We start from the raw sequence: 13,202 nt of genomic DNA on the forward strand, positions 1-13,202 counted from the left end.
AATTATATTTTTCATTTCCTGGACAAACGTTATTTTTGTAGCAATACCATGGATTTCAGTAAAGCCATAGTTCTCCGTTTCAGAAAGTAAACAAATATAGTCAAGACTGTTTTCTTTTTTAAAGAAAAGTCCTTGCTGTGTATTTATAGGAGGTTTTATTAAATTTTTTATTATAGAGATTTAGTATGGAAAGCAAACACATACTGTCAGGATCTCTGAATGATCTTTTTATTATCTGTAAGACCCTTTGATTTCATGTTCATACAAAGTGACAATGAGCTGGAGGAATTCTAGTTCACTGCCTTGTCCTGTGACACTACCAAGTTATTTGAACTCATTTTTTTACAGTCTAGATATGAGCTAAATAAATAACAATAAAATTCTTGAAACTGACTAGCAGGAGATTATCTGAATGGAAATACCAGGAAGGTTTATTACCTTTTGTAAATGCAGTTCCAAAGTCCGCAACGGAAGGGTGCTTAATAAAACTCTTTGCTTTTTAGTTTTCTTAATTCTCCCTAATTAAAGAGGGAGAATTAAGGGTTTTAGAAAAGAAAACGCTACCTTTTCTATTACAAATGAATGAGAAGTTTAGCCCTTAAAGATTAAAAAGACTTTTAAAATTGTCTAGTAGGTATCTCTCTTGCTTAAAACTAAGGCCATTCCCATGTCCCCTCTTTAACTAGGACAGTATTATCATTTTGATTCTCCCTTCTCATCTTGTCCCCTCATCTAAGAAGTCAATAAGCTCCATCATCCTTTCGTTTTTTTTAATATTCGTTACCTTTTTAAAAAATTAATTAATTTATTTTTGGCTGATTTGGGTGTTCGTTGCTGTGCGCGGGCTTTCTCTCGTTGTGGTGAGCGGGGGCTACTCTTTGTTGCGGTGCGCAGGCTTCTCATTGCGGTGGCTTCTCTTGTTGTGGAACACAGGCTCTAGGCGCGCGGGCTCAATAGTTGTGGCTCGCGGGCTCTGGAGTACAGGCTCAGTAGTTGTGGTGCTTGGGCTTAGTTGCTCTGTGGCATGTGGGATCTTCCCGGACCAGGGATTGAAGCTGTGTCCCCTGCATTGGCAGGCAGGTTCTTAACCAGTGCGCCACCAGAGAAGTCCTTATCCTTTCTTTTTCATCAAATACTTTTCCCTCGAAATACACCTTTGCCTTCTCTTTCTTCCAGTCTCTACCTACTGCTGTCACCTTTGCTTAAAGCCTTATGACCTCTGCCCTGAATTATTAGCCCTCACTGGTCTTTTGGCTTCTGGGGTCTTCTCTTTCCTATTTATCTGTTCACTACCTGAGTACCAAAAGGACTGAGTATCTTCTGCTCAGAGACTTTCAGGAACTCCCTACAACCAAGGCCAAGTTTAAATTAGTCACTTAAAGCCCATCACAAAATGGTCCTAACCACCCCTCCCAGCTATTCTCCATCTATTCCTTCTCTTCTTCCTTTGAAAAAGAAAACACTTTATTTGCACCATTTTAATAATACTCCTCACATAAACCCTATTTGATAGCCATTTTTTCGTGGCTATGGCACACCTACAATGTTGTAAGCCATTCCTGGCATAGGTGCACTTCGTGGAAACCCTCTCTCCCTCACACACACATATGCACACACACTACTGTACATTCATTGGTTCAAACAGGATTTATTAAGCACCTCCTATAGGCCAGGCACTATTTTAGGAACTGGAGAAAAAACAGTTCTGGCCCCACAGATCTGCAGCCAGAAAGAAGGATGAAGACAAGGAAACACGTCCTCATGTCACAGGCTGACAGATGCCACGAAGGAGGAGTACAGGATGTTCTAGGAGCCCCAGATCTGAGGATCAGGGAAGACATCCCAGTAGAAATGAATCCAAACAGAGCCCCAGAGGATGAGGACACATTAGCCAAGTGAAGGCAGAGGTCGTGTTCCAGGAGCTAGAGACCCACAGCCAGGGAAAAGGCCCAGATAAAGGGCAAAAGAACTATCATCTATTGAGATGATCATATGGTTTTTCTCCTTCAGTTTGTTAATATGGTGTATCACATTGATTGATTTGCGTATACTGAAGAATCCTTGCATTCCTGGGATAAACCCCACTTGATCATGGTGTATGATCCTTTTAATGTGCTGTTGGATTCTGTTTGCTAGTATTTTGTTGAGGATTTTTGCATCTATGTTCATCAGTGATATTAGCCTGTAGTTTTCTTTCTTTGTGACATCTTTGTCTGGTTTTGGTATCAGGGTGATGGTGGCCTCGTAGAATGAGTTTGGGAGTGTACCTCCCTCTGCTATATTTTGGAAGAGTTTGAGAAGGATAGGTGACAATTCTTCTCTAAATGTTTGATAGAATTCGCCTGTGAAGCCGTCCGGTCCTGGGCTTTGGTTTTTTAGAAGATTTTTAATTACAGTTTCAATTTCAGTGCTTGTGATTGGTCTGTTCATATTTTCTATTTCTTCCTGGTTCAGTCTTGGAAGGTTGTGCATTTCTAAGAATTTGTCCATTTCTTCCAGGTTGCCCATTTTATTGGCATAGAGCTGCTTGTAGTAATCTCTCATGATCTTTTGTACTTCTGCAGTGTCAGTTGTTACTTCTCCTTTTCCATTTCTAATTCTATTGATTTGAGTCTTCTCCCTTTTTTTCTTGATGAGTCTGGCTAATGGTTTATCAATTTTGTTTATCTTCTCAAAGAACCAGCTTTTAGTTTTACTGATCCTTGCTATTGTTTCCTTCATTTCTTTTTCATTTATTTCTGATCTGATCTTTATGATTTCTTTCCTTCTGCTAACGTTGGGTTTTTTTTGTTCTTCTTTCTCTAATTGCTTTAGGTGTAAGGTTAGGTTTTTTATTTGAGATGTTTCTTGTTTCTTAAGGTAGGATTGTATTGCTATAAACTTCCCTCTTAGAACTGCTTCTGCTGCATCCCAAAGGTTTTGGGTGGTCCTGTTTTCATTGTAATTTGTTTCTAGGTATTTTTTGACTTCCTCTTTGATTTCTTCAGTGGTATCTTGGTTATTTAGTAGTGTATTGTTTAGCCTCCATGTGTTTGTATTTTTTAACAGATTTTTTTTCCTGTAATTGATATCTAGTCTCATAGCGTTGTGGTCAGAAAAGATACTTGGTACGATTTCAATTTTCTTAAATTTACCAAGGCTTGATTTGTGACACAAGATATGATCTCTTCTGGAGAATGTTCCATGAGCACTTGAGAAGAAGGTGTATTCTGTTGTTTTTGGATGGAATGTCCAATAAATATCAATTAAGTCCATCTTTTCTAATGTACCATTTAAAGCTTGTGTTTCCTTATTTATATTCATTTTGGATGATCTGTCCATTGGTTAAAGTGGGGTGTTAAAGTCCCCTACTATGAATGTGTTACTGTCGATTTCCCCTTTTATGGCTGTTAGTATTTGCCTTATGTATTGAGGTGCTCCTATGTTGGGTGCATAAATATTTACAATTGTTATATCTTCTTCTTGGATCGATCCCCTGATCATTAGGTAGTGTCCTTCTTTGTCTCTTGTAATACTCTTTATTTTAAAGTCTATTTTGTGTGATATGAGAATTGCTACTCCAGCTTTCTTCTGATTTCCATTTGCATGGAATATCTTTTTCCATCCCCTCACTTTCAGTCTCTATGTGTCCTAGGTCTGAAGCGGGTCTCTTGTAGACAGCATATATATGGCTCTTGTTTTTGTATCCATTCATCTAGTCTGTGTCTTTTCATGGGAGCATTTAATCCATTTACATTTAAGGTAATTATCAATATGTATGTTCCTATTACCATTTTCTTAATTGTTTTGGGTTTGTTATTGTAGGTTGTTTCCTTCTCCTGTGGTTCCTGCCTAGAGAAGTACCTTTAGCATTTGTTGTAAAGCTGGTTTGGTGGTGCTGAATTCTCTTAGCTTTTGCTTGTCTGTAAAGGTTTTAATTTCTCCATCAAATCTGAATGAGATCCTTGCTGGGTAGAGTAATGCTGGGTGTAGGGTTTTCTCCTTCACCACTTTAAATATGTCCTGCCAGTCCTTTCTGGCTTGCAGAGTTTCTGCTGAAAGATCAGCTGTTAACCTTATGGGGATTCCCTTATGTGTTATTTGTTGTTTTTCCCTTGCTGCTTTTAATATTTTTTCTTTGTATTTAATTTTTGATAGTTTGATTAATATGTGTCTTGGCGTTTCTCCTTGGATTTATCCTGTATGGGACTCTCTGTGCTTCCTGGACTTGATTAACTATTTCCTTTTCCATATTAGGGAAATTTTCAACTATAATCTCTTCAGATATTTTCTCAGTACCTTTCTTTTTCTCTTCTTCTTCTGGGACCCCTGTAATTCGAATGTTGGTGCATTTAATGTTGTCCCAGAGGGCTCTGAGACTGTCCTCAATTCTTTTCATTCTTTTTTCTTTATTCTGCTGTGCAGTTATTTCCACTATTTTATCTTCCAGGTCTATTATCCATTCTTCTGCCTCAGTTATTCTGCTATTGATCCCTTCTAGAGAATCTTAAATTTCATTTATTGTGTTGTTCATCATTGTCTGTTTGTTCTTTAGTTCTTCTAGGTCCTTGTTAAATGTTTCTTGTATTTTCTCTATTCTATTTCCAAGATTTTGGATCATCTTTACTATCATCACTCTGAATTCTTTTTCAGGTAGACTGCCTATTTCCTCTTCATTTGTTAGGTCTGGTGGGTTTTTGCCTTGCTCCTTCACCTGCTGTGTGTTTTTCTGTCTTCTCATTTTGCTTAACTTACTGTGTTTGGGATCTCCTTTTCACAGGCTGCAGGTTCATAGTTCCCATTGTTTTTGGTGTCTGTCCCCAGTGGCTAAGGTTGGTTCAGTGGGTTGTGTAGGCTTTCTGGTGGAGGGGACTTGTGCCTGTGTTCTGGTGGATGAGGCTGGATCTTGTCTTTCTGGTGGGCAGGTCCATGTCTGGTGGTGTGTTTTGGGGTGTCTGTGGCCTTATTATGATTTTAGGCAGCCTCTCTGCTAATGGGTGGGGTTGTGTTCCTGTCTTGCTAGTTGTTTGACATCGGGTGTCCAGCACTGTAGCTTGCTGGTCATTGAGTGAAGCTGGGTCTTCGCGTTGAGATGGAGATCTCTGGGAGATTTTTCGCCGTTTGGTATTACCTGGAGCTGGGAGCTCTCTTGTGGACCAGTGTCCTGAACTTGGCTCTCCCACCTCAGAGGCACAGCCCTGACGCCTGGCTGGAGCACCAAGAGCCTGTCCTCCGCACGGCTCAGAATAAAAGGGAGAAAAAATAGAAAGCAATAGAGAAAGAAGATAAAATAAAGTAAAATAATATAAAATAAAGTTATTAAAAGAAAAAATAATTATTGAGAAAAAAAATTTTTAAGTAATAAAAAGAAAACACACACACAAAAAAAGGACAGACAGAACCCTAGGACAAATGGTAAAAGCAAAGCTATAAAGACAAAATCACACACAGAAGCATACACATACACACTCACAAAAAGAGAAAAAGGAAAAAAATATATATATCTTTGCTCCCAAAGTCCACCTCCTCAATTTGGGATGATTCGTTGTCTATTCAGGTATTCCACAGATGCAGGTATATCAAGTTGACTGTGGAGCTTTAATCCGCTGCTCCTGACGCTGCTGGAAGAGATTTCCCTTTCTCTTCTTTGTTCACACAGCCCCCAGGGGCTCAGGTTTGGATTTGGCCCCGCCTCTGCGTGTAGGTCACCTGAGGGCATCTGTTCCCCCGCGCAGACGGGACGGGGTTAAAGGAGCAGCTGATTCGGGGGCTCTGGCTCACTCAGGCCGGGGGGGATGGAGGGGTACAGATGCAGGGCGAGCCTGCGGCGGCAGAGGCCGGCATGACGTTGCACCAGCCTCAGGCGCACCGTGCGTTCTCCCGGGGAAGTTGTCCCTGGGTCACGGGACCCTGGCAGTGGCGGGCTGCACAGGCTCACCGGAGGGGAGTTGTGGACAGTGACCTGTGCTTGCACACATGATTCTTGGTGGCTGCAGCAGCAGCCTTAGTGTCCCATGCCCGTCTCTGGGGTCTGCGCTGAAGCCGCGGCTCGCTCCCGTCTCTGGAGCTCGTTTAGGCGGCGCTCTGAATCCCGTCTCCTCGCGCACCCCGACACAATGGCCTCTTGCCTCTTCGGCAGGTCCAGACTTTGTCCCAGACTCCCTCCCAGCTGGTGCACTAGCCCGCTTCAGGCTGTGTTCACACCGCCAACCCCAGTCCTCTCCCTGCGCTCCGACCGAAGCTGAGCCTCCGCTCGCAGCCCCGCCTGCCCCGGCGGGTGAGCAGACAAGCCTCTCGGGCTGGTGAGTGCCGGTCTGCACCAATCCTCTGTGCGGGAATCTCTCCGCTTTGCCCCCCGCACCCCTCTTGCTGTGCTCTCCTCCGCGGCTCCGAAGCTTCCCCCCTCTGCCTCCCGCAGTCTCCGCCCCCGAAGGGGCTTCCTAGTGTGTGGAAACCTTTCCTCCTTCACAGCTCCCTCCCACTGGTGCAGGTCCCGTCCCTATTCTTTTGTCTCTGTTTTTTCCTTTTTCTTTTGCCCTACCCAGGTACGTGGGGGAGTTTCGTGCCTTTTGGGAGGTCTGAGGTCTTCTGCCAGCGTTCAGTAGGTGTTCTGTAGGAGTTGGTCCACGTGTAGATGTATTTCGGCTGTATCTGTGGGGAGGAAGGTGATCTCCGCATCTTACTCTTCAGCCATCTTGAAGCTCCTCCCTTATTTTATTCTTAACTAAACTTTCTGACAATAGGCCTGAGATAAATTAATTTTGTGAAATTCTATTTATATGAATATATAATGAGGTTCCATGGAATATGAAATCTTTTGGATAAAAACAATGGGACACCTTGAATTTGTAGATTTTTTCCCTAGACTTCACCAGTCTTACATACAGTCTAATCAGAAGAACATTTTTTAAATAACTTTGAAATTATATGGGAATTTTATGTTCACTATAAGGAATAAGATGATCAGTTTTAGGATTTTTACGATAGCAAGAATATAACAGAGCAACAAAGAAGTCAGCATTATATGATAATGATAAGTGAGAATCTTCTGAACATATTTGACCCTAAAAGAGTAATTTATATAGTTGAATTTTTAATTTTTCTGTTATTCCTTGTTTTTCTAAAACAAGTCTCAAAGGTTCTGAATTTTAGTTTAGATTACTGTGGGCAATCTGAAGAAAAAATAAAAATGTATTTTAGTCCTATGTATTATTTTTTTAAGACCAAAAAACATAAAAAATAATGTTTCTGAGGCTATTGTCTTCTTGATATTCCAAGGATATCTTATTCATATTTATAAGTTAAAGGAATAGGGGCATATTGATTTCTTGAGCTGTGCATGTGATTACAGTAATCCCTTAAGGTTTGAATTTGCAGAGAACTAAAAATGAAATAGCTGTTTTCCTGCTTTAAAAAAGCTAAAGTTTACCTCATGATATACGTAGATCTGAATTTCAAAGTCTACAATTCTTGGAAAAGTGTTTATGTATTTAAAATATCTTTTTGATCTGGCAAACCCAGTTTTTTTAACTTGTTCCAGTTTATAGCCTTGGATTCAGGGTTTTAGCTGATATACCACTGGGCTTATAACAAGAATGCTTCCTGGAAGTACAGGGGAGGGGAAGAGGCACCATATTGAACATCTGAGTAACACAGTATTTCTACTGTTGATTTATACACCTGAGATGTTAAGAGGTGTGCTTTTCCCAACAGGTGTGAATTCGCTGGCTTTTCTCACCATTGTGTTTTCCTATACTATTATGTTCTGTTCCATTCAAAAAACTGCCTTGCAGACTTCAGAAGTGAGGAATAACACTGGAAGAGAGGCGGCTGTCGCAAACCGTTTCTTTTTTATAGTGTTCTCTGATGCCATCTGCTGGATTCCTGTATTTGTAATTACAATCCTTTCCCTCTTCCGGGTGGAAATACCAGGTCAGTCCCTTCTGTTGTTCCCAAGTACGTTGTGCTTTCTTATGCCCTTTGTTTGACGAGGCGAGAATACAGTCCGTCACATATAGTAAGTTCTCCATAAATACCTACAACTTGAATACAAAGGTTTAGGATTTCCTAAGTGTTTTATAATCAGTATTCTAAGATAGGAACCGAGTAATGGTGCAACCCAGACAAGAATCACAAAAACACCGGAGACAGAGGAAAACTAAGTCTTAGTGTCTTGCTTCCACTTGAGCTGCATAGTGGTGCTTCACGAAGAGTACCTAAAACAAAACAAAATATACATGTCCAGGTTTCACCCTGGGCCTCTGAATTTAGCCTATAGGGGCCAAGGCGTCTACATAGGCGTTTTGTGATTCTAAGGTGCACACCCCTGGGTAAGAACCACCAGCCTGTTTCATGGCCCTAGCCATGTGGTTGTCACACTGTGCCCTGTGGAGGTCTAATGTTCCCGAAAGTGCCTATCTAAAAGGCCACACCCCTACTTCAACCAGAGAAAATCACCTTTCATTAGTTAGGATTTTGCTTGAAGGCCTTTCTGGGACCTAGAAATTGTAGCCATCCTAGGGTCCACCCAGGGCTTTTGCCCAACCCTCAGGGAAACAAACTTTGGGATCATCTTCAACTCACTTTTTCAGCCTATTGCAAATCTATTTGGAGTGTTCCTCCGGGGCAGGAATTGTCTTCTTCATCTTGGTAGAAGATGTTTTCAGGATTTCTACCAGAGGAACATCTTTAACAGTCATCTTATTTTATTCTTAACTAAACTTTCTGACAATAGGCCTAAGATAAATCGATTTTGTGAAATTCTATTTGTATGACTTTATAATGAGATTCCATGGAATATGAAATCTTTTGGATAAAAACAAGAGAAGTGTCAAGCATGGGGTTGACACATCGGAAGCCCTTATAAAAGAGTGATGAATGTACAAATAACAAACACCTGCAACTATTTATGTCCCTCTGCCTTGCCAAATGCCTCACTGCAAAATGACATACAACATTTGCAGCATTCCCTTAACCTATGAGCTTAGTCTCACAACAAGGTTTTCTGATAGCAGGGATAGTAATCATAATTCTTGGAGAGACGCTAAGACATTTTAGATCATGATATGGAACTAGAACAGGAAAAAAAATCATGAAAATGTTATTGGGCCACACATTGGTCTTTCTCTACATTTTATAGTTCAGTCCTTTGAGGTCTGTCTTGAATACCTCAGTGCACCTAGGAGAGAAGTCTTTACCACACTTGACTAAGCCCCTCCTCGTTTGCCCAACTCCCCATGGTATTGTAAAAATTGCTACATTCATGGACCTAAATGCCCCCTGTCCCCACCCTCCAAGAACTCTGGGGTCTGCTCCATCATGGTAGGTCACTGAGAGTACATGGGGTCAGCCCCAAAGATAAGCTGGCTTCAGCCCTCCCATCTCAGGACTTACCTGCTAACCTTACATCAGTGAGTCATCCTGAGACGAACAGAAGTCTCATTCCTGATCACAACCTCCTTTGGGGACACAACAGACAAAAAACAACTGACTGTTTTTCTTCAGTCACAAACTGTTCATATCTAATTTTTTTTTAATTAAGGACAGATAATATAGTAATATCATTTAATAAATCTAAGGTATGCTAAATACAAATGTATTTCTTCCGTATTCTTTCCAGTTAAAAAGAAATAAGGAAAAGAAAGAGAAGATGGGGTGGAAAAGAGGAAAGGCAAACATAGAAAAAGGAGAAGGGAGAGGTCAAAGGGAAGGAGGAAAGGGCAGATAAAGTCAGAGAAGAAGTGGAAAAGTAAACGGGAGGAGGAACAGACGGGATGTAGGGAACAGAGCAGGGCTAAGAGAAGAACAAGCAACAGTGTCTGAAGGATAAGAAATTTACAGGATGGGGAGGGGAGGAGGGGGTCACAGAGGAGAGGGGGAGAGGAAGGATGCTAGGCTTATGTCCAGCTCTCACCTGAGATGGCAGTTCTCAGACTTTTGAAGATGGGGGAGGAGACAGCAGAGTGTGGTGGGACTGGAGAACCCCAGGTTCTGAAAATGTGCTGAAAATGGTTGTCTGCAGAGCCGGCCCAGCTCACTGACTTCAGTCATATAAGTTATCGTCAGCCCCTTTCACAGATAAGGCAGTTGAGGTCTGGGGAGCTTGGGGGATTTGCCCACAGTCACACAGCTAAGAAGTGTGTAACCCCGGGAGCAGGCTCTGTTTAAGGGAGAAAATAGATTTCATCCTAACCAAGCAGCTGATGTACCGTCGGCCCTCCGTAGCCCTGCGTTCCAAGTCCATGCCTTCAACCAACTGCAGACGGAAAATATTGGAAACAAATGTCCAGAGAGTTCCAAAAAGCAAAACTTTAATTTGCCTTGTGCTGGCAAATATTTATGTAGCATTTGCATTGTATTTACAACTCTTTACATGGCTGTACATTGTATTAGGTGAAGTAATCTAGAGCTGATGTAAAGTATACGGGGGGGATGTGCATAGGTTATATGCAAATACTATGCCATTTTATTGAACGGACTTGAGAACCTGTGGATTTCGGTGTCTGTGGAGCTCCTGGAACCACTTCCATGGTGGATACTGAGGGACAGCTGAATTCAGAAAGGACACTGCCATCCTAAATTTCTCCTCACTTTTTCTGGCATATTTCCCTTAATATTCTATTAGCCTTTGTAAACCCTCACACAGAAGGAATTCGTTGAGTTTGGAGATATATTCTTTTTTGCTCTTCAAATCTTCTGACTGCACTCTGAATATAGCAGCGGGGATATGAGGGCGGGGCAGGAAGACCTTCAGGACTGAAATTCAGACCAAGGTCAGAGCTGACTCTGGACCAGAACCTTCTAGTTCTGGACACTGTCCTATTGATTATGAATTCTTTCCTCATTTTCTTATTTTTCTATAAGAAAGGGCAATAAAAACAAGAAAAATACGTTATGTATCCATTTATAGTGTATGAAGTGTTTTCACATATCTCCTCCCATGTTGTTTCGTAACAACGTGCGAAGTCGTTTCTGAAACTCAGAAAAGTCGGTGGTAGGACCTTGAATTCGTAGCTCCCGTGCTCTTCCAGCAGAGAGCTTTTCCATGAGGTGAGAGAGGACGTAAATGAGCCAGGTAGCCGTCTCAAAAGTAGCTTTGACTATAAAATGTTATGTGTCTTGTGTCTATGAAAACCTCAGCTTTCTTTCACACTTCGTTTCCTTCTCAGAAACAATCACTTCCTGGGTCGTCATTTTTTTCCTCCCAGTAAACAGTGCCTTGAACCCAATCCTCTACACTCTCACAACCAGCTTTTTCAAAGACAAGTCGAAACAGCTGCTACACAAACATCAGAGGAAATCGATTTTCAGAACCAAAAAAAAAGTTTGTCTACATCCATCGTGTGGGCCGATGACCCCTCTTCACTGAAACTTGGAGTTTTGAACAAAATAGACCTCAAGGAGAATATAGTGAAGCCAGCTTCCTAGTACTGGTTTTGGAGCACTGGACTTTCAATGGACTACCTAAAAAAGCACAGCATTTGGAAGATGACACCTGCAGTCCTTTTCATCTTTACCAACAGCGAACCTTTCCACACAGACCGCACGGCAGGGTGATGTCAGGCACTGCATTCCGGCGGCAGCTGTACTGTTTATCAGCTGGGCTGAGAACTGTACCTGAGAGTTCTCCTCACCGATGTGCCTGAAATGCACAAGTGAATCCATAAATAGTAGGCTGATAAGCAGTTGTTCTCTAGCTCGTCAACGCGGCCAACCTACCCGCGGATGCCCACACGTTGGCGCTGCATGGTCTGTTTTTAAATTGAATTGTGCTGTCCATAAAATAAAAACAGTCACGACATCTAACGCTAGCGTGGCGGAAACAGCATAAGCCTAACATCTCTCTCCTTGCTTTTTCAACGTCAAATGAAATCATCAGCGTCCTGCTGAACTGATAGCAAAGGATTTCCGAGATGTCCACCCACCTCCAGTCCTGCCCTGTGGAGGCCCGCAGATTAGCGGCTCTGAAAGCAGAACTTCATACGAGGTTCGAAGTCGAACATGTGACCAGAGAGGCACGCTGACCATGTGCCTAGTACCATTCACCTTTTCAGCTTGTATTTAATGTGAGAAGAACTGAGCTCTCAAAATATTTTTCTTAAGGTTGCCCCATGCCATAAAGGAAAATTGGGCACTCCAACTGCCAAAAACTACATTTTAATATGTTTTAAAGTATAATTTCTTAAGAGCAGTATCCCTATTGCCGGCAAGTTCTGCCATCATAGAACACACAGGTAAGAACTGTTAAGTGGGATTTAAGAACACTGGACTCAGATCAATTCCTATTGTTTTTAACCAAAAGGCTGGTAAGTTCGGATTTGTTTTTTGAAAATGAAAAGTAGTTGTGAAGTCCTGGGCATGTTTTTATATGGAAAGTTTATATGTCAAAAAAAAAAAGAATCAGGTAAATAAAATTATATTTTGCATTTATCTATACATTATTTTAAATTCAATAAAGACCACAGGTAGGGCTTATTGACTGTTACCCATGTTTTTCTTGGTAGAGAATATACCTAGGAAACAAACACAGCACCGCAGTTAACAAGACACCTCTTTACACTTTTCTTTCTCTTCCACCCTCTTCCAAAGCATGAAGCAGTAACTTAATTTCTTTACTCTTCACTTCATTCTGAGTTCCTTTAATGAGATGAAATGTAAGCAGCTGACTAAGAACTCCACATCACCTCCTACTGCATATTAAATGAGATGCCCTTTTATCCGGTAGCATCCAGGAAAGAAAGAATCCCAGAGTTTCTGCATCACAGCTGTGTCGGTAATTTACCTGTCAGTATCTAATATTGACTAAAACCATCATGGGAGTTCCTTTATTTTGATCAAGTGAGATATTTCTTACATCAGGGAAATCTTTTCACTCTTATTCTAGAAATAATGTCCCTACCCATTGACTAGGCCACCCTTTTGCCTTATAGTTTCAAGATTTCCTCCATCTTATCTTCTCACTATGATTCGTTGCTTCCCAACTTGTCTATTTTTTAAAATGTCCTTTGCCGGTCCTTGAACATCACATGATTTATTTCTAATATATTTTCCAACATCAAAAGCATAAATAAGGAATAGACGCTGAGCGTAGGGTATCTCAATCTTAGCACAAATGTGTCTCCCAGTTTCCCATTCTCGAGCCTCAGGCATGGGCCGGGAAGCGAGGATCTGGGAACTGTGTTTGTGAATATCTGCACTCTTACTGTTGAGCTTTGGACATGAGG

The 13,202-nt window shown here is 41.5% G+C and overlaps 1 protein-coding gene across 1 annotated transcript in view; it reads left to right on the forward strand.

The window, feature by feature from the left end:
* RXFP2 (relaxin family peptide receptor 2) overlaps positions 1-11,406 on the forward strand; it is a 61,506-nt gene extending 50,100 nt beyond the window's left edge. The window contains 3 exon segments of the mRNA XM_032611354.1: positions 7,693-7,911; positions 11,148-11,288; positions 11,291-11,406. Of these exon segments, the coding sequence (XP_032467245.1) occupies positions 7,693-7,911; positions 11,148-11,288; positions 11,291-11,406 (476 nt within the window).
* The last annotated feature ends 1,796 nt before the right edge of the window (positions 11,407-13,202 follow it).

This window comes from Phocoena sinus, chromosome 18 (assembly GCF_008692025.1).
Source record: "Phocoena sinus isolate mPhoSin1 chromosome 18, mPhoSin1.pri, whole genome shotgun sequence".
NCBI classification, from domain to species: Eukaryota; Metazoa; Chordata; class Mammalia; order Artiodactyla; family Phocoenidae; genus Phocoena; species Phocoena sinus.